The following is a 26,513-nucleotide window of genomic DNA, read 5'->3' on the forward strand; positions in this document are numbered from 1 at the left end:
CGTTTTATTAAAGGCTCGCTGGTGATCAATGGGAGAGTGGAGCTGTCCGCGGTGCTGAAAGTTACTCCATGACGGACTGCCCTTCAGCACCGGGGACAGCTCCGCTTTTGTCACCGGAAACAAAAACAAGTGATCCTGTTTGCATCCTGAAATACTGCATTTATACATTAACTCCAGTCAAAGGAGGGACACAACTTTACTACTTCAATGCGGCTGGAGCGAACTGCACCTCTTACTAGAACCCCACATGCACAACAAACACAAATACACAACCCAGATTTAGCCCCAACACTGAATTTGTTGCTGCTGTAACGCTGGGACGGGTGGGTGATTGGGTCCCAGCCTTTGGTTTATGCCCCCGAGGCTGCTCCATCCCGGGCAGTTGGCTGGATGTCCTCGGGGTGATATAACTCTTGTGCTCCGTTAATAACGCAGCCACCAGCGGTCACATCAATCTGCGGCTGCAGGGAGTCATATAGGTGCGTGAGACGGGGCCTGCATGCATGCGCGGTCACATGGTGAGCGGCCAATGGGCTGAATGGAAAGGTGCAACTCTGTAAATCAGTGGATGCAGCCGTGTACCGTGTGTGCGTTTCATGTGAAGTCAATACATGGGGAATCAGTCAGGGATGTATGAAATGGGTTTGGCTGATAAAGTTGATTTACATGGGGGAGAAGGGAGTGCACAGGTGGTGAAATGACAGAATACACATGTAGTGTGTTTTAACTCGTATAAGTTTTATTTGAGTGCATTTTGGCAGCAGCTTCTGAAAAGTGTTTTTATTGGACATGGCAGCTCAATCAGGTGTAGAAGTGCAGGTAGAGATCAATGTATACAAGAAGCAATGATTGTGTAGTTTTTGTTGATCCTGATTGAACGAGGCTGGGCTTCACGTCCCGTGGTTGCAACCTTTTCATGACGTCGAGCCAGTTGTTTTGGTCCTGCCTGCCCAATCGGAGGCTCCTCTCACATTATACCGGAGCCGGAATGGGTCTGTCGGTGCAGCAGCGGCTCCGTCCTCCCGTAAGCACCACAACGCCCTTCGTCGGGTGCCGTGTGGTGCCCGACTGCTGCTGCTTTGAACGGCAGCACTGACATGGAAACCCCCCTGCAGCTGCACAACGATTTCTTCCCTGAGCGGCAGCAGTTCCAGCACTGTAAGTACCAGCACTACTGCGGGCGGGAGGACCGTCTCGGCAAGCAGCCGCACGACCGATGCTGCACCTGCAGTAGCTGCACCTGTGACGCGCGGAAAAGCCTCATCTTTCGCGGGACGTCGCCGACCACTGTGGGAACTTTGAGGACACCTTCGGAGACGTCTTCCAAGCAAGGTTGCCAGTACAGCGTGTGCGAGTTCACACCTTCTAGTCATGGTAGTTCATCCAGACACCATCCTCCGCCTCCTCCTCCTCCTCCTCCTCCTCCTCCTCACCACCATCAGCAGCAGCAGCAGCAGTGCCGCGGTCGGGGCAGCCTGGGCAGCGGCCACAAAGACAGTAACTCCTACAATGAAATAGCCATGAGCAGCTGCAGATACAACGGCGGCGTCATGCGTCCGCTGAGCAACTTGAGCTCGTCCCGCAGAAACATACACGAGTTTGATTCCGAGTCCCAGCCACTGCAGCCCATCTCAGCCGCGGATGCGTCGGAACCTCTGTCGTCCAAGCCGGAGAACAATTCCACCACCCTGATGCCTTACGCATCGGGGGACGCGGGGGGAGGCTGCGGCCACAGCGGCGGCAAATCGGGGAAGAAGAAGAACCAGAACATTGGGGAGAAGCTCGGGCACCGGAGGGCCCTGTTCGAGAAGAGGAAGCGTCTCAGCGACTATGCTTTAATCTTTGGGATGTTTGGGATCGTTGTTATGGTTATAGAGACTGAACTCTCATGGGGAGCCTATGGAAAGGTGCGTATCTTCTCCGAGCTCATGCTGTGCAGTCCAGAGTTAATTTAGTGGCTTGTGACTGAGGGAGCACATAACAACTTCTGACTCCAAAGTGTTAAGGAAAAGCGGGCTGTCACTTTTGCAGCAGGAGTCGTTAGAAACTACATGTAGTCACATGTAGGCCAAAGGGCCCACTGCTGTCCAACCATGAATGGGAACCCCACAGTAGAAGATGTCATGTCAGGATTTGTTGCAGAAGCTAAATTTCTCAACCACCTTTGTGTATTCTTTCCATATTATTGCATATTTTGAAGAGTTGTCATGATGCTGTGTGTTGTTTGGCTATAGTGTTATTGCTCTTTTCCAGGAGTCCCTGTATTCATTAGCTCTAAAATGCCTGATAAGCCTTTCTACAATCATCCTCCTGGGGCTGATTATCATTTACCACGCCAGAGAGATACAGGTAATGAAGCACCACTCTCATCCTTTCTTCTCTTCACGACTCCTTACATTTAATAAACACTCATATTTCTACATAGCTATAAAAGTGCAACCAAAAAAAGATATTGATTTGCCAATGTAACAAAGTGAAGTGTTGAATTGCAGATTCTCCGCAGCATGGTACAGTGTAATTGTTCATGAATTTATCTTGACAGCAGGGACACAGTTTTATTCTCATTTCCATCGCTCTTAGATTGAATGTCTTGTGTTTTGTTCCAGTCTCTATCAAGAGGCGGTGGGGTTTGTGCTCCATGCCTTGATCACCTTTTGATTTATTGCCACATTAACGCTTTCTTATGCATTTTTGAAACAATTTAGAAACTCCTCACTGTGTTTGGAGGATGAATATGGATTGTGAGCCTCCCCTGAGATGCTCCAACTCTCGGACAATTTTATGATCCTGCCTCAGAGCAGTGTTGCAATACTTACAGTTCTTTCTGCTCAGCACTTATGTCTTTGTTGAGCAGTCACAATAGTAATTGCACCACATTCTGCAGGGTGGATGTATGTTACCCTCTCTTTTTCAAATCTTTTTTTAGCTTTTTTTAGCCATATCCAATGAGCGGTTTCATCTTTTTTTGATCTTAATTCTTCACTCTGGATGTGGAACGAGGTTTTTGTGAAGCAGAAAAAACATTCAATTTGGATAAAAAAAATTAAAAGGTGGCCTCAGCAACAGCATATGTTCATCAGCCTTGTTGGTATATTCAGGATTTGCACGTCTCGGGGGAGAATCAATCATGGAAATAGCCCAACAGTAAAATGTGTCGCCCCCTTCAGATGTCTCATTGTAAACCTTTCTTTTATGAGGAATGATAGAAAATGCACAGGCATCATTACCATATTTCAATGCATAACAAAAGTGTTTCCATTTTGCTCGCAGTCAGCTCCCAGTAGCCGTTTACAAATAAGAGAGCCTATACTGTAAGTTTGCATGAGAGTATCGTATTCTTTCTTGCCTCCCTCGGCCTCCGCACCTTTTCCTCTAATCCCGTGTAAATTATTCAGTTCATAAACCCAGTTTTTTTCACCTCTTGCTTGGACAAACTTTCCTTGACGCTAAATAATGGAAAGATTATAGTGACTTTTAGATAGAAAAAGATGCATTTTTCTCTTCAGTGTATTTTTTTATTTATTTAATGAGTTTTATAACAGATTGTGTTCAATTCAGACAAATATTTATGTCCACAATAAACCCCCTAAATACCTAATAGTGATACACACTAAAGGCCACCACGACAGTAATCTTATACTGGGACACTGAAACACAAAGGGGAATATAACCCCTTTTTAAAAAGCTCAGATCATCTCTTTTTACACAGTATAAATGTGTGTGAATCCGCCTCCTCTCCTTCATCACAGGTGAGGTGAAATGTTAATTTCAGTTCTAGAACAAGCTTATTTTCTTTCTGTTTCTTTCATTGTCAGTTGCTGCAGATTTAACTCACAGGAAGGCTGTTCAAACCTCTTTGATCCACACTCCTCTGACAGTCACGTCAATATCCAAAACATTTTTCATCCGAGATAGCTCCCTCCTCACAATAAAGGCATTTCCTCCTCTGCTGACCTAGAAAACTTAATTTAAAGCCATTGTTTGCCTCAGAGTTGATTACCGCAATAGACTTTTCATTCTCTTCACAATCATTTACATAGAATTCATTCAGATGTGGAAAGCCTGAGCACTTGAATGGATCAGAAAACGTTGTCGCGTCACCACAGCCTCGCTCACTTCCTGCTGCATCTCTCTAAAGTTGATTATGAGGGCCGTCTTCTAGTTCATTAAGTCGTTTGACACAAACTATCATCCAGATCCTGGAAACTGACTCTGTCTCACTATTTAACTTCACTTCATAGTGTTTATATTTCAACTTCCAGCACCAGCTGCTCCTTTGCTCTCCTGCCTCAGGGGCATCTGTGCCTGTAGTTGCTAATCTGTCATTACTTGGTTCTTACAGACTGACATATACACACAAACACACACACAGACACACACAAGCACACTGGCTAATGACCCACACATGCACACACAAAGGTGATAAAAGTGATGTCCCTAACAATTTCTGAGCTTATGCTTCTTGCTGCTGAACTCAGACTTTAAACTGATCCAGAATGTTTGAAAAATTTGATTTGACGTGACGTGAAAATGTGATTCGACACACATTTCATTTGACTTTGAAGACTGATGTGTCAAATTTAAAGACCAGAACATCGCCTCAAGGCCTAAAATACACTGTAACCTGAAGGTAATTTGATTTAGAACCTCAAATTCAAGTCACTGCGGTACAAAACAGAGAAAAGCAGCTTATTCAAACAGACCAAATCCTCAGAGAAGCTTAAAGAAGTGAGAGTTTTGTATTTTATATTAAGCAATCATAAGAATAGTTGTCAATTCATTTTCTGTTGATTGACTCATCACTTAATGGACTAATTGTTTAATCCTTTCTCTTTTATCTCCCTGCCTGGTAAACAGTGTCCTTCAAACTGCATGCCCCTCAGTTCATAACATCAGTCATTAGTCCGAGTGATGTCGGCTGAGGAGTAATTGAAGCCCCTTTTATCTAAAGAGCCTCAAACATCAATGTTTTTTCATTACGGATTCATCTACTGGTTATTTTCTAAAAGTACAGATTTTGTAAAACATAATTAAATGGTGAGATAACTGACTCCTCACAAGTCATGAAATAGAAATATCCAAATGGTTGTACGCTTCTTAAACATTGAAATACTTCTAGTAAGATTCTGTTTCTATCGCTGTTTAAAGGGGGTTTTGTACTTGTTCCTCACTCTGGTCGAGGGTTGAAGACAGAGGATGTCACACGTTGTAGCTCTATGAGGTAAATTGTGATCTGTGAATATGGGCAATGCAAATACATTCTGATTGATTGATTTATTCCGCCACTGAATATTTTTTTGTACATTGAATTCCTCTTAACCAAACACAAACCCAATGACTCCTTATTTCATCTCATCACCTGGATGCATTATTGCACCGTCCTCTGAGTTATTCAGTATAAAGTAGCTTGTTTGTGAACCCCCCACAAGGTTTAAAAAAAGAAATGCACTTTAGAGTTGTTCCCAAAGTGCTCTCCTCCATGAGGGAAATTTTGCCCCTGCAGTGAAATAGATTATGCATGCACATCCATGTGTACTCACAGATGCCTGTCAGACACACTGTCGAGGCATGAGTCGAGATGATGAAATATTTCCCCAGCACTCCGGGCCCCTTACAACTGATTTACTTGTCAAACTCAGTAAAGACTGCCCTCTCATTTTTTCTGGGCTATAACAACAGAACGTTTTTTCTCCTCAGAGTGACTGAAGACTCCAAAGGTCAGGTCAGACACGATAGAAGTCGGACACAAGCTGTCATTTGAATTGTTGAGGGATCTTCTGTGCTACGATTGCAGTGACGGGTGACCAAGAGACAAATGCGTTTACACACACAGGCGGCGCTTACACAATTCTTTAAAGTTTTGTATCAGCATCTACAATCGAGATACTAAATAAAGTGATAATTTATACTTAAATGTGATTTGGAGCTGTAATCTAAATCAGATATATTCTTTGATTACATTAACAATGGTTTTAAAATCACATTCAATACCAACTTTATCGGTTGATCATGGCTCATAATGCCACCTAGTGGCCAAAGCTTGCATAGAGTCGACCATGTTGGACGTCTCTACATCTTGACATTTATATTTTAAAAGTATGACACCCTCTTATCAAAGATAGGAGCTGCCCTAGCACCAGTGATCGCTCATGAGTTGTAATCTCAGATCTATGCTGGAACTAAACCCCAAAACCATCACATCGTCCACCATTCAGAGATGTCCCCCATCCTCCCCCTGCCCCCCGGCTGTCTTCACACACACACACACACACACAGACACTGAACCCCCATCCACCTGTGCCAGTGGTTTAAATACCTAATTTCTGTCGCAAAAGTGTGTGTGCTGCTACTGGAGTCGTTCCTCAAGATAAATTTGCTTTATTGAGCTAATGGTTTTGTTTGACGTGTGTGTTGAAGATGTCTTTGTGTTTTTTATGTGGGACCGATGGTGGTGTCTCAGCCCCGCCTCCCAGCATTGCGTTCTCAAGGTATTTTTTGAATTTCCAGGGACATTTCAGCCCCTTTAATGTTTAATCCTCCTTTGCATTGTTCGGGAGTCTGAAGCCCATTTCTCTTTATACGTCTTGAAATGTCATCGGCCTGTTTTAGTCGCAGTAATGTCGACTGTTGGCAGCTGGCGATCCGCCCAAGGAGGTTCCAGACTTTTGAGCTTTGGTAGAGGCGTGCGTTGACAGGCAGGAACTTCGGAGTGGAAATGGAGAGGTTAGAGTCCGAAGCTCCTTCCTGACTTTGTTTTGTCATTGTCAGAGTCCGACAGGAGCTTTGAGCTGGAAGCATCTTGCTGCTCTCACTGCTTAGATGGTTGATGAGTTCACCTTATTTCCCCCCCCGAGCAGACAGAAACTGACATTTTCAAAGTTTTCTCCTCTTCTCACATCAAAGGTTGTTTTGCTCGGGGGGAGGGTGGGGGGGCATTTGTGCTCAGGCCCTTTCTCTGCTGCTGTGCGTTGTGACGACAGTTCTGCAGAGATTCCTCAGACTAATGGGAAATGCTTTTGGGGCCACTCTGTCTTTGATGTGTACTTTTGTGATAAAAATCCTCGCTGATGTTTCACACTCGCACAGTATTACACTTGACAATCTGCGCAAAAGATAAAATAACAACACACTGCTCCGAAGTGTGCCAGTGGATCCTGCCAAAGCCAAACTTGGCCGTGCGCATCAGACCGCCCCTGGGTGGTGTGTTTGTGTCAGAGATATGGTGTAACTGCAGGAGACGCTCTGCATTCCTCACAGTGAAATCTGTCCTCTACCTGGGACTCCAGATCGGAGTCAGATAACCACCACTGGCTGGTGACCTCAGCGTTTTCACTGAACATGCAGGCGTTCAAGGACAGACACACTCCGCCTCCCCAAGAGCTGGGAATCTTAAAGAATATTTATTGATGGCATTTAGTAAATTGTGCCCGGCACGTGGTTTTAACATGAAGATGATTTTAGTTTATTACCTTGGCTGCAACAGCGATGGTCAAAAGAGAGATTTATACGAGGCCTTTCTTTGGCTCGGAGAGGTTTCACTCTGCCTGAGGAGATGAAACTATTCAAGCAAAGTGAAAACGCAATTTCACAAACAAAAGCAAAGAAAATCTGCAACAGCTTCAGATTTACTCAGCAAAGTGGCCTCTTACAGGCTCGCTTTGATATCATAAATAAAGCATTGCATTAATGTCTAATTGCATGGAACCTCTCAACCTATTTCACTAATGAGATTGAGCGATTTTATTCTCAGTGACAAGATATATGCTCCCATCTCCACATTACACAGATTAAATATTGAGCTGGACTCCATTAGTTATATTGAGCATGGTGAAACCAGTAACCAACCCAGCTGGCGTCGCAGGTGAGCTCCTCGGAGACCGGGCGGTTTAGACGCTGGACGGCGGCGGGCGGGGGAAGACCTCAGGAGAGACTCAGCTGCATTATCTCTCACCCTGACGTGAATGAAACTTTCACATGCTGAGCGAAGGCCCTGCACTCCGACTGATAAGACTGTATATACATCCAGAAATAAGCTGCATTTCAAAGCCTGTGACAAGTGGATCTGTCCTCATTTAGAAGTGATTACCAGGATGTTTGCTCTCTGAGATGTGTTGCACGCTGCAGCAGTTTATTGTGTGTGCCCTTGTTCTTATGTTGTCACTGTGAGGATACAGAGGAGGACTGTCTCTAGTTCGGGGGACCCTTTAAATGGTTAAGTTTTAGGGGTGAGGTGAGGACATGTCCCCGTGTGTGCTGAGTCACAAATGTGTCTGAGCATGGCCACGTAATAAATCATGTGTTCTAAAGGCCACATGGGAAACATAAATAGAAAAATAACCTCAAGGATAAAATAATATGCTATTAGTTCAACATTTCCTTTATTGGTACCTGATCAGGCAGATAAGTTTTGATTTATTAGGGCCCGAGCACCGAATGGTGAGAGGCCCTATTGAAATTGTTTTACCTGTGTTTGGTTTTAACCACCTTGGTGTTTGTTGGAACTTTTCCAGAGCACCATGTCTGGAAAGACACATTACCCCTGCAGCTGCACGTTTCAAATGAGGAATCTAGTTCTGTGGCTTTAGGATTTGGATAATAGGATTATTTAGGATAATAGTTATATCACAGCTCTCGGGTGATTTAGCATGAAATATAAAGAAATTCTTGTTCCCTAGAGGATGAAGCTCTGAGACTTTGCTGATCCCCTGATGTTTCCTCTGTAGCACCACTGTTAGGTTGACCCTGCAGACGAAACTCCATTCAGGCTCAGGTTAGGGAGGAAATATCAGAGACATATTTGTTTGTTACCTTCACCAAGGAGTTTGTTTTTCAATAATCTATTAGGGAGCAGAAATACTCAAACATTGTGAGATGGTGCATTTTGTTTGATTCCCAGGGAATAATTAATGGATCTTGATAAAAAAAAACATGCACATTTAGGGGACTGATACTAATCAGTGTGTTTAATTTGGTTTAGCTTGATTGAATTTACGGGCCTTAGTGGTGTGATGTGCTCTACTAAGTGCCATTATACATGTGAGTGGTGTTATTCACCTGTGTTATTGTTCTGTACGAACATGAGTTCTGTACAAGGAAATTTATGTCTGAAAATAACCCACAATACCTAATATTCTTGCTTCGTAGCTTCAGGAATATTACAGCTCTTCGATGAGTTGCCATGTAATGTCGTAAAGATATTCATGTTCCCCAGAGGATGAAGCTCAGATCCCCTTATTCTTTTGCTCCATATAGTGCTTGAGTTGACGCCACAGATATAACTCTTTATACAAATACTTCTTTTAAAATGTAATCGTTCTTTTCTTTCATAATTTGCTTGAAACTGATGTATTGATGCAGTGTTTTAGGTTTTGACAGATGGGATTTTCTCCTCTTTCTTGAACTGTTTTTCTTTTACCTGTCTTTATTATTTATTTATAGTTTCTAGGTTGTCTATATATTGTTTGGAAAACCTGCCTAGGATTAAGGTGGAAACTGAATGGGTTTCTGTGAACATCATTTATTGATTTACTAAATTTGAATAGAGCAGAATATCCACAGATTATCACATAGACCTGAATATGGTTATAATACTGTAGTTGTTCAAGTTGATTTAAAATCTCACATATCAGAGGGCTGGTTACAAGACTGCAGACCTCAATCATTGTAGACATGTTAAACTCTCATTAATTTGGCTCAATTAAAATAGAAAAGGCTTTTACTTGCGGTGTTCAAATGATTCGTCCTGTCCTGTGACTAATTTAAAAGTTTCCTGGCTCGTCAGCTGCCTGTTTTCATTTCCTGACTCAAGTGTCTGTTTCTGACACGGTCCAAACCGCACAGTTTAATGTTTTTCCACCGGAGACGCTCTCTCCGTCATAACTGCTGCTTCTGCTAGCATGGAATATTTGATGCTCTGAGGTAAAGGGCCCTTGAGTATTGTATTTCAGGTCAGCCATTACCATAATTGCTTTTACCCACCAAGTAGGCTTTCCTTATGCAACCCAGCCGCTTAAATGTTTAATTACATTGTTTTGAGGTAACAAACTTTGTAACTGCTTTTGACAGGACGCGTTTGTTGTTTAAAATGTCAGATAAACTGTGCGCTTGTGCTGTGTGCAAACAATAGCTCTAGCTTCAGAGGCCTGGCTCTGTAAGTAAGCAACCGCAGCAGAGTGCAGCCCCAGCTTGCATTTCCATGTCTACATTACACTCGCCTGGAAAGCTGAACAAGACGAGCTGTGGTTAGGGTTACACACTTCTCTGACAGATGTCAGTTTGTTAAAGGAGCTCGGTGTCGCTCATTTGATATGAACAACAGCCCCTGAAATTTTAATTCATGTGTCTTTCTGTGTTTGGGGGAAACTGATTGTGGCTTTTGAATAAATATAAATGAGTCTTTTGTGGGGCAGTGACGCTGTTTGTCCGGGGACATGTGTTCACTGCTGCTGCTGCTAAGTGCCAGCTTGTTGAGAGACGATGTTTCTCGTACAGTAGCTGTTGGACACATAATTGGCTCAGAGGCTCTAATGAGTGCGCAGTGTTTGCTGTTGTGTGTCCGGGGAAGTTTGTGCGGAGTCTTCAGAGCTGTCAGACTGAAGCATGTGGAGCGTTCATGTATGTCTGTGGGGAAAGTGGCAGCACAGCGCAGCGTTATTGATTATTCTCTACCGCTTTCTTTGTCCTTGAATAGGAAACGTTTCTCTTCAATGCAAGAAATGTGACTTTTCCATTTTTATGTAACATATCGGGGCTAAATTTACAATCTGGGTCACAGATCCCATTAGCCCTCCAGGATTGGGAGCTTTTTTTGTTTCACTGCTATAATGCGAAACCTCAAATTAAAGTAAACGGAGACTATTTGGCAAGAAGCCGAGTCATGTTCTGCGCCTCCAGCATTTTATGTCTCATTGAATCAAAACTGCCCTTTGACTGATGAATCAACATAAACAGCATATTTCAGACTTACATAGTTGAGGGGCTTTATTTGGGTGGAGAGGAGGTTTAAAGGCCCGCCTCACAGCAAGAAGGTTTCTAGTTCGAATCCCATATCCAAAGACATGCTCTTAATTGTTAGTGTGAATGCTAGTTTGTCTCCATATGTTTGCCCTGCAATACTCTGGCGACCTGTCCAGGGCCGTACCACGCTTCCTACCCAATACAGCGTGAGTCTCAAAGAAGGATGGATGACAGCTTTCTTAATTTAAACCTAAATTTAAACCCAATCTTAATGGAACAATCGTTTTTACGGGTCCAAATCCCAAGTTAGACGTTGAGTCCCAATTTACAAACTTAAAAAAACGTGTATAAAATAAATTGTTCATTTTGTTATCATGCATAATGGAACAGTAATTTTAAACAGACCCAAGTCGCGAGTTAGACATTGAAAAAACATAATAAATAAATGATGGGGGTTTTTTGCCATGTATTCCAGCTGCTCTCTATTTTTGAACCAGGAGCTACAAAAGCAGATATTGCTGCTGTCACTAAATAAGACAAAGGGGCAAAGGTGAGCAGCTTCAGGTCCGTAATATTCTTTGCTTCATCCATTAGTAAAGCAGGTCGGGTGGGGCTAAAACTGCATTATTATATCGCAGGTTAATTCTATGTAACTTCACCACATGGTGCAGATTATAGGGAAGGCAACTGCTGGTTAATGTTGTATTCTGCATGTGGCAGGTTTACTCCTACAGTAGATCCTGCAAGACAAGAAAGAAATAAAATATAAAAAGTGTAAAGAGGCCCTTTTGCTCTCAATACTTTCACCGAAAAGAGCTCGATCCCGTTTCCTTTCCACTTTTGCCCCTAGAAACTAGAAAACGCATATTAAATTCCCTCTCACGGAATGTAATGCGGTCAGGTATTTGTGCAGAGGACAAACTGCACACTCTAAAAATGAGCTGAGCTGACGGATGGACAAACCTGAGTAACAATGTTGTTCACAATGAGGCTTGGAAACATCATGCGTGCATATTTTCTTCACAGGACATCATACACTACCCAAGCGTGCGAGGGAGGTTGGTGACGAAATGTAATCATGTGCAGCGTTTCCTTCTTCTCTCCGTTTGAGAGACTTCTGCTCTCACGGCAGAAAAAAAAAGAAAAAAGCGCAGCCACCAGGAAACCTCGCATGAATTTGCTGACAGCAGCATTTTGTGAAATATCTACTGCCAGTCGTGACGGTCCGTACACAGGCAGAGGACCTCGAGGTGATTGAGTGGAGAGAACACGAGCAGCTGTGGAGGGAAATCAGTGGCGGGATGTCAGAGGGAGGAAATATTTGACAAATGCAGGGGGAAGCTATTACAGTTTGATAGCATATAATCTGCAACTGGTAAATATAGAGTGTAGGATTGAGAAGCAGCCATGAGTGTGATCAGGGGTCACTGCGAATGAGCGTGCTGATGGTGGTCCTGGCCTCAGCCCGTTAGTTCAGGGTGAATGCACCCAGCAGTGAATCTTCTGGCCCCAAGATGACTGTGTATTGGATTGAAAGTGATGAAGAGGAGGGAGGGGAAGAGCGAAAGGGAGCAGCAGCAGAGGTGACTATGTGAGGAGGCTACGGCGTATGACAGAGGACACGGTGCAGAAGAGTGATGAGGGGGGGTTGAAATCCATCCACGCTGAAATCCCCTGTGAGATGAGCTACCTTCTGGTCAGGGCGGCCAGGTGATTGGAAGCTAATGCAAATGTGGAGGCGGCAGATGTTCTGGTCTTTACGACACTTTGAAGTTAAAGATGCTTCTGAGGGCTGATAATACATGAGACTTTTTTAAATGCAGGAAGTGTGAACGTAAAGTGAAACAGAGTGAGGGCTAAATATGTGAATGTGAAATAAGACTATTGAGCTATTTATTCGATTATTTTTGAATTATTTTGAATTAGACTACTAGTGTTTTATCATTATCTATTAATAGACAGATTCATTATTTAGTCTATTTAGTGGTTTGAAAATAAATAGTGAAAATATGACTATATCAAAACTAATCATAGCCCAAGATGACATCTTCATAAGGGTTGTTTTGTTGACAAGAAGCAAATCCATCAGTTTTATTACCTGAAAACATTTTATTCTTGTTATGTTTAAAGCAACTAATCAATTGATTCAAATAACTGACTTTTTGCACCCCAGACATCTGTTGTGCCAATTATTAAAATAAAAATGCAGATTTAAGGCTTGAAATAATTAATACTTTAAAATACTTACAGGCATTAATAGTAGTAAATGGTCCCCGCTAGGTAGAAAAGGAACATGTGAATTTAATCGAAATGAATCACACAGTCAGTAATTGTATGATCTTTGGATTTGTTATTGTTTTAAATAACAAATTATTTCTATTATCCATAAATGTACTGATTCATTGTTTAATCTATCCAGTGACATATTTATTCAAATTATGACTTCCAAGAGCCGAGGATGTCATCCTTTTATGGCTGGTCCTGTTAAACCCAAAGATTCAAATTTTGCTCATTATCTTTTCATTGTTTTTACTTTAAAGAGTATTATTATTATGCTGATAAGAGAAATGAATCAATAAATCGATTAACCATCTAAAATGTTGAATTACTTTTTACTTTCAAGATTTTCTTAAAGACATATATATGAAAAACGGGTCCCCACTAGGAAGGAAAACCACATGAAAACTTGTAAAATACAGTGATATTCTTGGGAGAATTTATTCTATAAAAGCACTGGTGTGATATTTCAGTCTTATAACCTTCATCAGATAACCTTCAACACTATATATCATTGGCCATTTTTGGCCTTGAAAAAGCCTTTTGTCCTTCCCTTATCATAACAGTTATTTATTATATAGGTGGCGAAGGTCTTTATAAAAATGTGGCCCAAGAACGTGAGGTAATGACTCCGGGGCGATATGTGACTTATTGTTTAATGGGTTTAATGATTTCCTGTAGCGGCCTGTGTCACCGTGATGAAAGTGTTAGCCTGCTTCCTCCCTCCATCAGCCTCACCCTGCCCTTTCCTTGCAGTTATTTATGGTGGACAACGCCGCCGATGACTGGAGGATAGCCATGACGTATGAGCGCATCTTCTTCATCTGCCTGGAGATCCTGGTGTGCGCCATCCACCCTATCCCAGGGAACTACACCTTCACCTGGACCGCGCGCCTGGCCTACTCCTACGTGCCATCCAAGACTGATGCGGACGTGGACATCATCCTGTCCATACCCATGTTCCTGCGGCTGTACCTCATCGCCCGTGTCATGCTGCTGCACAGCAAGCTCTTCACGGACGCCTCCTCCCGCAGCATCGGGGCACTCAACAAGATTAACTTTAACACACGCTTCGTGATGAAGACCCTCATGACCATCTGTCCTGGCACTGTGCTGCTGGTCTTCACCATCTCGCTGTGGATCATTGCTGCATGGACTGTGAGAGCTTGCGAGAGGTGCCTGGATCCGTTTCTCACGTTATGCTGCGCTGCCCGGCATGAAACATAGATAAGGCATAAAAATAGATAATGTACACAGTCCTGAGCTCGTTCTATTCTGAGCGTTAAGATAGAAAGGTTTACACATGCTGCAGGAAAAGATTAGAGCCCCGCAGTTTTCATTTAGTCTTATGCACATTGGATTAAATCTTTATTCAAACATTTTAAAAGTAATAGGAGTGCATCAGTTTCTGCAGGTACATGAATGTTCGTCAACCTATTCCATTTATTATTTATTACAGGTACCATGACAACCAGGACATAACCAGCAACTTTCTAGGAGCCATGTGGTTGATCTCAATCACGTTTCTTACCATTGGATATGGGGATATGGTCCCAAACACATACTGTGGGAAAGGAGTCTGCCTGCTGACTGGCATCATGGTGAGAAACTCAGACTGAGTGCTTCAGGGTTTGAATTTTTCTTTTTGCTGACAGACTGACAGGATGCTTCATCACCTTTGTGTCTAAGATGTTGTTAATGTTTTATGACAAGCAAATGAAATGTGTGACAATCCACGTTGTACATTTGTGTGGGTCAATTCTTGTTACTCCACAGGGTGCTGGCTGCACTGCTCTGGTGGTCGCTGTGGTGGCAAAGAAACTGGAATTAACCAAAGCTGAAAAACACGTCCACAATTTTATGATGGACACCCAGCTATCAAAAAGAGTACGTGAGCAGTCCACGCTCGGTAAAGTGACTTCGCAGATCTTTCTCCTGTCTGCGTTCTTGACCTGTCTTCCTCTTCTGTCGCCTTAGGTGAAAAACACAGCTGCGAATGTTCTCAGGGAGACGTGGCTCATCTACAAGAACACTAAACTGGTGAGGAAGATGGACCACGCCAGAGTCAGGAAGCACCAGAGGAAATTCCTCCAAGCCATTCACCAGTAGGTACCCCCCCCCCCCCCCCCCCCTCTCCCCGGCTATTAACCGACCTCCGCTACTCACGTTGGTTACAAACCTTCTTCCCCTGCAGCGTGTTCGTATGACTCACCAATGCAGCACCAAGCTGAAATCTGAATTGTTTGACACCTGTAGCAAAAACATGTGCTTATACTGTTGAAAGATATTGTTGCCTCATGACCATGTTTCCAGCTGACGTGACTAACTTTGAATTTTGCAGATTTGGTAAAGAGTTGGCCTCTTTATTCAGCATCATAGGGAATGCTGAAAGTTGCCAGGAGCTAAATCCATGTTAATATTAATCCCTGAAACACAAGAAATTCTTGTGATTCCCTTTTTTTCTCAGTATGAAGGAGACATACTTAATCTGTGTAAAATGGTATTTTGGTATATGGTAATCTTTCTTTGAACGAAGGTTTCTGTCTCCCAGCAGCCTCAGTTTTACAGAAGTACTGAAAAGAAAAACCAATTCAATATATCTCAAGATACGGCATTCACAGAGCAGTATGATATTGATCTCTCTCCCTCTCTCTCTCTCTCTCTCTCTCTCTCTCTCTCTCTCTCTCACCTTTTGCTGTCAGATCGGCTCTTGCGTGTCTCTTTCGCTGTGAGTCAGATGTCAGGCTGCCCTCAGGGCCGATACATCTGGGTTCCTACTTTTCTAGCTGCTGGTCGGACACTTACCTGTCAGCCAGTCTTTGAGCGGGTCCCCGGTGACCCCCTGAGTCCTATCTAACTCCAAAACAGTATTGATTTTAGTCTCACCTCACGCTTGTTTTTCTTCAACCTACAGTGGTCCCATGCACGTCTAATCTGTGGCGTGTTTCCTGCAGTAAAGAACTCGATGAACAGTGACTCTGTTATTATACAAAAAGAAAATGTCCCCCTTTTTAAGTGTTTGGTTTTGTGGTTTTCTGTACGTATATGGGTCGAACATATATATATATATATATATGTGGTCTCCAGTGTACAGCTTCGATTTGCTCATGAATCTTGTGAACATTTATGTTTTACAGACATTAAGATTTTAGCTTAGAAGTTTGAGAAGCACACAAACCATCTGCTGATGCCCCCCGCATCCAAATTTGTGTCATTTAAAAAGCCTTTTGTCGTGGTTGCCTTGTCGCGTCATTTTGTCCTTGCTGCCTTGTTGTGGCGATTTGCAGCGGTGGTGACAGCGTGTCATGTCCACCTCCTGTTTTCTAGCACAGCCTGTAAATGGAAATCCCTCTGAGCTCCAGTTAAATCCATGAAGAACTAGATTCGATGAGAAAAAGTCACGTCCCACTCTTTGTGCAAGGACGACGACTCTGCATGGTGCCCACATGCTCCTGTCACAGCTTTATCTTATAAAGATTTATTTGGCTTGTGAGGAATTGTTCTTCGAAGCCTTTATCTGACAGAGATATACGTCTTGTGTGTAGCCTGGGTTATAAAACACTCTGGATTGAGATGAGCGCAGGACAGGAAGTTGCCTGACAGCGAGCAGGAAGTGGATGGTCGGATAAGGACTAGAGTTCGCCTTGACCGGTCATGAGGCGATAGCAGACATCAAATTAGATTTCATTACAGACTAGTTTCCTCTGGTCAAAGCGGGAAAAGAGTGAAGAACGTGAGGTGCTAAATGGGAGCGTAGGTGATGTGATCCGCCGTGTGTGTCGGCGGATATTTACAGATGTTTACAGGAATGTTGGACTGTGATAACCAGCATTTGTGTGGGGGAGAAAAAGGGATAAGACTTAGAGAGTGAGCTAAGCTGCAGCTTCGAGAAGCACAAACACAGGGAGATAAGGCAGCGGTCGCAGGAAGATGCGAGTCCAGGGATAATAGTTGCTGGCGTTCAGAGTTGAGGGGAAAGCGTTAGAGACGAGGGTCACAGCAGCCAGACTTGATCGTGAAGAGATTTCTACCATCTGAATATGTGATCTGATGTTGTAATAATTCATTTGTCTACTTCATGTTTCCTTTTTTTTTCCTGTTTGTGTCTACACAATGCAATAGAGCTCGAAAGTAAGTCTTCGCCTCACATGTATAGATATAGACCTGTTGTGTGCATGCCAACGAGAGCTTGTCCTCGAACCCAATAATGTGACCAAAAATTACACTCCCTCATTTGATAAGTGAAATTCATGCCCCTTTAAAAAAGGAGTAGTCTGCAATAATAAGTTCCAAAGATGTTTCCAGATTAATTCATTTAAAATGCAACAAAGTGTTTTTTTTTCCTATGAGACGACGAGTATCATGTTAATCTGATGAAAACACACTAGAATCTCACGTTCACTCTCGTACATGTTGCAACCAAACAACTTTAAATAACCAGCGCCAACACCTCTCACGCCTTTTCATTGAGTAGTCCAATGCCTCGCTTTTTAAACACGCCCACAGATGCATAATAAGTGAATTTCAATTATCAGTGATGGAGGGTGTTTTTCTTTCCATTTCTGCATGGATGTGATGAGAATTTGATCTTTAATCAGAAAGCCACTGATTAAACTCCAACCAACTGTGCTTTCACGTACCGAAGGATGACGACTAGAGCTCTACAGGAGACAGACCTGCAGTGTAGCTCAAGTACATGATTTGCAACTATCCCTCAAGTCATGTTACACACTCTTAGCGGTCATGCTCATGCAGATAAGGGCTCAGGGTCGTCTTTCGGCGTGTGGAACCATTGTTACGCCTGTTTACTACATTTGCAGCCGCATTTCCTCCATTTCTCTGCTGGATGACACAGAAGTGAAGACGCTGATCCGGTGTTATCACAGCTTGTAAACAGCATAATAATGAAGGACACGGAGCTGTCATGCATCTCTGCGCTAAGAGGACTTTTGCAGAATTAGTGACAGAAACACTCGAAGCACTCCTGAGGTTATCTGGATTGCGTGATTTACCACACCGCTGGCCAGACGTTGCAACGTGTTTTAGGCCACGACAGCTGCTAAGTCAAGCGTCTCAGTGAGTAGAGTTTAACTATCCCCTGCCCCGTGGGAGTGCTGTCCCTTCCCATCCACAAGGTTAAAGTGGGGGAATAACAGGGAGAGGCAGGAGGGTGAGTGCTTGTTAGCGCCGAGATCAGTGGATTGAAACAGGAAAGTGACCTGAGAGGAAGGTCAGCGGAAAGCCTCCGAGCAATCCTGTTGGTGCCCGAGAGGCTGCGGCTGTAACCGGCGGCGTGAAGCTGTCACAGCGGGGCAAGGTGGGGGCTGCAGCACGTTCACCCTGTCCATAACACTGAGGAGGAATTAGCATTTCCTTCCCCGGTGAGGTAAAAGGAGGTCACGACAAAGAAAGCAAGACGTGGGGGTAGTAAATATGGCATAGCACTAACTGAGATTGCCATAACAGATTTAGTGAGGTAGTGAAAAGCTTAGCGTTGCTGTTTTCCCCCCTGATGAATAGCGAGCAGATTAAGAGCGCCCATTCTAAAGCACAACTGCCCACGAGGAGTGATTGACCGAGGGAGGGAGACTCAAAGAACATAAAAGACACAGAGCATGGTGGGCCTTCCTCCACTTGACCTCCAGCTGCCCTCTGCTTTGACCCCATCCGACAGCTATTGGTCATCCAACTGTGAAATGTATAATTCTAACTAAGGTCTCACATCAACTCCAAAAACCATCTAACATTGAATATCTATTATCTCCCGTCATTTTAAATCGAGTACCACCTTCTTTTCTTTTTCTTGCATCCAACTGATGAATTGAGAAAAGTGATATTTTGCTCAAGCATTCTGCACTTGTCTTCAGAGTCTGCTCGGTGTGAAGCCTCTCTGTCCTCAGTTGTCAGGACATGTTCCCCTGCCTGTAGTTTTCCGTTAGCGCCTCCTGTGGCACCCTCTGTTGGTCTGACCTGTCATCTTCGCTCCACATCTGTCTGTCATCAGGAGACTGAGAAATTATCCTGCATTGCATGAGAATGGGTGAATCTCGGCGAATCAGCCGACTCACCCAGGGGTCCCTCAAATCCCCCGTCCCCCTGCTCATCATTACTGTAACCTACACGACCTAATGATCACGTCACACTGCATTATTGGCTCCGTTAGTCATCGAGTTGTATTGTAAGTAACCGTGTTTTCAAAAGATCTGAAATGTATGCAACCCTGCCTTCATGATGATATTTTGTTTTTGTGCCCAGTGTAATTAAGCATGTGTGGGCAAGTCTAGGAGCGGAAAAAACCCTCTGCTATTTTGAAACCATATGTGATCGCAATCTAAACAATATGCACAGTTGCTGTTTTTTAGCCCCCCTGAGAGAAAAAGTATAACAGGCTTTAGAAGCCTAATTAAACAGGAGATGTTAATTATTAAAGCCTGTTGTATGGATTATTTTATGTAGAAGTTAACAGCTACTTTACTTTAAATTACATTATTTTTAAAACAAGCTTTGATTAAAGGGATTAGTGAAACCCTTGTGATTTTTCTCACTGACGTCACATTTGTTTCATGTTTGTACTGGACACTCTCAGAGAGAAAATGGTTTATTTAAAAGTGTTTGATATCTGTTGATAAAATATTAATTAACTTTAGATAAAAGAGCCAAGTTGATTTAACCAGTAGGTTACAAAAGCCATTTTTGGTTGTTTTATAATCTGACATGTCATGCAGCTATTGTGCTTCATATATGCAATTTACATTACATAGGTAAGCTGATAGGACCTTTCCTCATTCCTTTAGGTTATGTATGGGTTGAGTAAGATGTAGAGCTGTTCTCATTCTCCCTCCAGTGGCAGCTCCCCCTGCTCCTCCTCCTCCTCCTCCTTCTCCGTGGTCTCCTTTCCACTTGCATGCAGCTCAACCAAACAGACCGACCCCTGCAATCCCTGCATTCTCTATACACACGTCTTGTGCATGTCCTGGGAGTGTCCTCCATGTGTATGCCTTTGTGTGTGCACACATTTTTCAAAAAATAAGCAAAGTGTAAAATAAAACCTCTGATAGCGTTAATTCATTGGGTTCTGAATGGTCTTGTGTTCAGATTGAGAAGTGTTAAAATGGAGCAACGCAAGCTGAATGACCAAGCAAACTCTCTAGTGGACCTTGCTAAGGTAAGCTAGACTAACTAACAGTCTACTGCTGCACTGTGCACGAGGACAGAGTAACTATCCTGACAAGCTTCTTTCCTGTGTGTGACTGAATTCAATGCATGCTGGTCCACCCGCTTAACTAGCCGTGCTTTCTACTATAATCAAAGTCTACAGGTGTCAAATAAACAGACAGGCTTTCCAAAGGGTGTCAGAGATACATCTGTGTGATGCTTCTGTGGTTGCACTGCACTCACCTCCACTTTGGATCCTGTGGGTGTGAAATAACATCATTTTTATTCTACAGTTAAAATGTCAATCCCCAGGACATGTTCCCCTCAAAATTACCAGATGAGGAAAAAATATTTTGTGTGTTTGCCAAAAAAATAAATAAAAGACCCAGTGCAGTTTTTCCCCTTTTAATACATTCTCTGATATTCGTCTCCAGATGCACCAAACAGAAGTTGACAAACCTTAGGGAAAGACCAGGCACTGCGCCAGCCTGACACAGCAGAAACAGTAACCTGGGAAGGGAGACACTCTGATGTGATGATTCAGCCAGAATTACAGGCAGAGAAAGAAGGGGAGAAAGGAGGAGAGGGGAGACGGGCAGGGGGCTTTGACATTCACAAGAACACCGCAGTCAAACTGGATTCAGGCCAGTATGTCACGATAAGTAGTAGTTAATATTGCCCAGTCGCCTCGTGCTGTAAAACAGTGGCGAGAGGCGGACGATGTGACATTAGATGAGGTGGCGTGCAGCCCAGTGCCACTCAGCTGGCTCTTTATCGCTGTTGTGAGAGCCTGAAGCCATGAGAGGGCAGTGTAGCTTCAGTCGCCTCCTGCTCGCACTGGGAAGATGGAGCTAAATGGGGTCCAGCGTATCACTGGCAGCTGCACCGCCACTGCAGTGCAATGTAAAAATTGTTCTGGCGTGGCCCCCGCCTTTCGGAGGCTGGAAGAAACCTCACGCCCCACCCCACACTATTTATCCGTTAGTAACAATGACAGGAGAAGCAGCGAATAAAATTTGATTCAAGTTAGATTTTAGTGAAATAAAGGAGAAATTCCGGTTATTTTCCCACCATATTTCTCCCGTGGTCAATGGTGTGAATGAAGAGATGCAGAATTTGGTTGAATGCTGTTTCTCTCCACAGATTTTTCTTCTCTTTCACCTTTCGGGATGAACTTCATGTCCTAAAATTGCACAAATGCCCACAAGCTGCTCATTGAAACGATCTCCTCCTCTCTCCTTTCCCCTCCTTCTTTATAGGTTGATAATGTCCATCATTGGTTTTATTGTAGGGCTGCAGTAGAACAATATAGATTCTTGCTCCAACAGCCGATCCTCTATGCATATTTGTTTCCTCAGTGTACAAGGTCTCTTTTCATGCTCTGTATTGTTTTGTTTCATGATTTACAGATGAGGCCTTTGCTTGATTTAACCCAGTGCTGCATGTAGACCTTTGCCTGGTTGCTGTAGAGCTCAAAAGAAGGGGAAAATAACATTTCTGAATAAAGATTTTGATTACCAGCCGTAATGTTGTTACCATCTGAGGTAGACCTGCTACAAGCTACGACATTGTTACACAATGTTATATGCTCCTGTAGTAGCAACAAGCCTGGATGATAACTGACAACTACAGTATATTGTAACATTAAGGCTACGTTTAAGACGAAGCACTGGAAGTCGTGGCAAAATGATCATTCGCAATGGATTATGGGATATGAAGTTCCTTCCTTCTTTTATGCTTTGCCCCTTTTATGGTCATGGTCATTTTATGGATTACACTCTTTCTTTATGGATCTTTTGACACCTCATTGGAGAAATGAATGGGAAATCTACTTCCAGAACCAGAGCTGCTCTAAAATTGGGCGATCACTGTTATACTGTATTGAGTTCCTAGTAATAAGAAGACATCCATACATCATGTATTATTTGTTCATACATGGCCACTGCGCGATCTTCACAGAAACAAAGGATTAGATTAACTGTCAGGTTGAGCTGCGTCGGTGCAACTTCAGCACTCGTGGATTCACATAAACAACCCATCCCATTATTCAAGCCTTAAATCAGAGCAGGACGAGGTAAGTGATGGATTACGGCGCCGCCTCCGCACCGTGAGAGATTATTAGTCCTGCACTGAATAATACCTAAGAGACCGCCCTCCGGAAGCAACACACCCACTCCTCATTCTCAGTGTGACATAGATTTTCAGTGTGCTGTTAAGTATTTTGGAAGGCTGTAATTTGGAAGTTACAAAACTGCAGTTACGGCATGTTTTTTCAAAAGTCTGTGAGCAGATGGTTGATGATTCAAAAGAGGAAAAAAAGGTGTTGTGCAACGTCAGCAGGCCCCTTTGCTGTCTGCTCCAGGCCTGCATCATAGAAACATGCACTCTTGAGACATGTTCAATTATTATCACACAGACAATGTGCTGGTTCTCATCCTAACATAAAAATGAACTTATTCCGATGTTCCTCCGGTCCTTTTAAATCATGTAACCAACTTCTTTGCTCAACTCAGTGGAGGAGAATGGAACAGCCACTGGGAAACAGTGACTCAATACAGTCTACAGTACAATAGACTCAATGACAGCACTATAGTAAAAGCCAATTTGGACGACTTTTTGCCGTTAACCTGAGGTTCACATTCTCGTCAGCTCTGTCTCCAATGAATACCTGCCCCATTGCCTGTTCTTACACTGTAAAGGCCCTTGTTTGCGGTCATTGTCTTTCCATGATGAGGACAAAATGAGATTTACAATATTACAGCAGCTGCAAGAGTCACAAATAGGCATCAGTACGTAATATTAAGTTTCTTAAGTGTAAATATAACACTTAAGTGTAAGGAAATATACAAAGTATAGGAAAATATGAATGGAATAAAATATATATATATGCAGTGTAAAAACAGGACAAATATGTGCAGTGTGAGAATATGTACAGTGGTGAGTGGATTGCACATGGACTTATTGCAAGGTCCTGCAACAATGCAATTAAAAGTTCCCTCAAAGTTGGTGTGAAGACTCAACAGTCTGGTGTAATCAAATATTGTGGATATCTTTAAAAGCAGTGGTTTTGTTGTTATGTTTTTTTTATGTGTTACCTCAGGTGAATTTCTTCAGAACTGGTACAAAACTTCAGTGGACTCAAAGATAAACTCATTAGAATGTTGAGGTCAAAGTTAAAAATCAAATCACTGTTCTCTTTTTCCCTTTTGTACCAGTTGTCACTTAGAGATTGATTTAATTGAGTTCAGTGGTGAGAGGTCAAAGGTCACAGTGACCTGATATGAGTGAATGAAATATCTTGCATTAAACTGGTTGGTGGCGGGAAACAACCATAGGGGAATGAACTCTAGTTGCCTTTAGTACATTCTGTCCTGGTGTAGAAAGCCAGTTCATATTAACTTATAAATGCATTTAACACAATATGAAGACTGTGGATTCTGTCCCCCATCACTATCTGAAATTGTTTCAGACATTGACCTCTGTAAGGCCTGAACATGTGAGTATTGTCTTGAGACAGAGCTGAAAAAAACATGAACGCATCTTGTAATATTCGTGTCAGTTGTTGTTGGTATCTCTAAACACATTTATCTTCATCTTTACATTTTTCTGAAGTCTGAACAGGACGTGTTTTAAATGCGAACCTTCTCTTTCCTCTTAGAATGATCTGATAATGCTGACCGCTATACACTGTCCATTTACTAAGGAATTGAAGAAGCTTGTGTTTTTAATGTTTATTCTTTTTGCTACTAATATACAAATTGGGAAATGCTGATGTTAAGTGTGTTTCCTCTCCCTCATTCCAGACTCAGAACATCATGTATGACATGATATCGGACTTGAACGAGCGAGGCGAGGACATGGAGAAGAGGATTGCCTTGCTGGAGACAAAGCTGGAGACTCTATTGAGTAACTTGCAGGCTCTGCCAGGACTCATCAGCCAGGTCATCAGCCAGCAGCACAGGGACTTCCTGGAGGTGCAGCTCCAGCCTTATGACAAACACAGCCCTGAGCGCTCACAGTCAGTGTCCCGACGGAGGTCGTCCTCCACTGCACCACCCACCTCCTCCGAGAGCAGCTAGAGTCCAAGAGGAATGCCTCCACGGAAGACTTTTGCCATCATATGGCAAAGTTGCATTTATCGTAAAGCCTTATGGTTTCAATACGTATTATCCAAAATTCTGATGACAGAATCCAAGATACTGGGGACAGATGGATTTTAATGGATAACTTCATGCTGTTATTTGTTTTTTATTACCTCAAAAGATGTTGTTATCCTTGCTCTGGTGACAAGACCTCAAATAATGGCGCTTCCCTCAGTAGAAAAGGCCTATCGATGGGGCTGCGATAAGGACTCTACTCCATCTCTATGCAGAGGTAGCCAGTTTAAGGTGGCAAGGTTTAACAAGTTTGAAACTATTGCACTAAAATAGTGCTTCTCACAGACTTTGTGCTTCAGCGGGCTTGATTCAGTTTCTGATCTCCTCAAAGCAAACCAGTGAGAAATCAGTCAGGGAGAATGATGATGTTGAGGAAAAGTGCTGTGTTTGACGGTCTGGAGTGAACTGATAGCAGGAGAAGATGAAAATCACTCCTGCACACAGTCACTCAGAGAAAGTTAAAAAGCTTGAAATGAGGGGGAAAAGAGCATATATCTTTTAGGTTAGAAACAGCATCAACTATAGCGGTTTTCTTTTTGCAGAGTGCCCCTGTAGAATGACTATTTTTGGGGCACAATTGCAAATAATTTAATCCTCTAGTCGAAATGAATGCATTAAAATCTGTACTTGCACTTACTTTTTAATCAATGCACTTCAATGCTGACTGACATATGATATAAAGATGCGTTGCTCATTAAAAAGAAGAACATTTGAGATGTTTGGGCATGGGTTTATTACTGTCAGTTCTCAAGTCGTGGCTATAACGTTGATGAATCAAGTCAAAGCCCTTTTCTGTTGTTTGTTTTTTTTACTAAGAAGCATCAACTTAGACCTGCAGAAGTCAACAGAAATTTATTGAGTGATCACATAATCTGTAATTACCCCTTGTCTTGCCGTGTCTCACCTCCTTTTCCTCCCTCCTGTGCTATTTATGCTTGCTGTCATCCCAGCCGGGTGACAACAAATGCTGAACAACAACCCGCAGAGACCGTATCTACCTTTTAAAAAGAAAATGCCTATTTTTATATATTTTGATGAGGACAAGCACACCTCCTACAACTAAGCAGACAACAGAGATGTGAGAAGTGACAGATTCAGCATATCCAGCATTTGGTTTCATATTTCCTGGGCTGGAGATAAGATACATACATTAAATTGCTGATTTGGTCTTCCCTGAATTATACATATCTTTAATTCGATTATTAAGTTTGCATTCATTTTAACATAAGCTTTAGAAGGGCTGAGCTGTATGAGCAGTATTTAAAGGCAGAACAGGTAAATCTACCTATAGTGGCTGGCGTGTTTTAGGTTGAAAGGTTTTACTGTCATAAAATACATCTATCTTCATATCAACTGAGTGGCCAATAAAGCCCCTGGACATCATGGACATGTAGTTATAACGTAACCTCTTCACAGAGCATATAGAAGATGTGGTGGTCACTCACCAAATCAGCAGCACTGATCCAGTTCAACCAGCCCACCCACCATCCCACCAATAAGCCAATTAGATGGTCCAGAAATTGTCCGATGTTCAGTCCACAAACTTCTGCAAATATAGAAACCAATGAGAGATTACACTGTATGCGACTTAAACAATAAAAATATACAATTTGACAGGCCTGTATCCTTTCTTTAAAACTTGGTGACAATTTGTACCAAGTAGGAAAAAGTGTTTTCGGGGGCAAGAAACTAATGTTATTTACATCAAACTATAATATGTATAATGTGTGGTCCAAATCCAGTTTGACCTGGTGTAGCATAATGTAATTTTAGAGATGTTAAAGAGGTGCAGCAATTTTTTTATCTCATATGCAATTCGGTAGAGTAGCTTGGACACTTGTCTATTTTATTGAACACCTTGCAATATTTATTACAGAGTTTATTAAACGTGTGATTATTCATGATTCTGTTTCATAAAGGTTCACTGTCCTCTTATTATATTAAATGTAAGCTTGTATTATTATGGCT

General features: G+C 42.7%; 1 protein-coding gene across 2 annotated transcripts; it reads left to right on the forward strand.

Annotated features, from left to right (window-relative positions):
• Positions 1 to 1,022: 1,022 nt before the first annotated feature.
• On the forward strand, positions 1,023 to 26,352 carry kcnn2 (potassium calcium-activated channel subfamily N member 2). Of its 2 annotated transcripts, none has more exons than XM_062412993.1 (9): positions 1,023 to 1,907; positions 2,254 to 2,349; positions 13,990 to 14,408; positions 14,693 to 14,834; positions 15,010 to 15,120; positions 15,211 to 15,338; positions 17,356 to 17,364; positions 20,329 to 20,398; positions 24,192 to 26,352. In XM_062412993.1, the coding sequence occupies exons 1-9, from the start codon at positions 1,098 to 1,100 to the stop codon at positions 24,465 to 24,467; spliced, it is 2,061 nt and encodes a 686-aa protein (XP_062268977.1). In that variant the 5' UTR covers positions 1,023 to 1,097; the 3' UTR covers positions 24,468 to 26,352. The 2 variants fall into 2 exon arrangements, with proteins under 2 accessions (XP_062268977.1, XP_062268976.1); XM_062412992.1 differs by lacking the exon at positions 17,356 to 17,364 and adding an exon at positions 17,994 to 18,001 and having other exon boundaries at positions 20,292 to 20,398.
• Positions 26,353 to 26,513: the final 161 nt, after the last annotated feature.

The sequence above is a fragment of the Platichthys flesus genome, chromosome 19 (assembly GCF_949316205.1).
Source record: "Platichthys flesus chromosome 19, fPlaFle2.1, whole genome shotgun sequence".
Lineage (NCBI taxonomy): Eukaryota > Metazoa > Chordata > Actinopteri > Pleuronectiformes > Pleuronectidae > Platichthys > Platichthys flesus.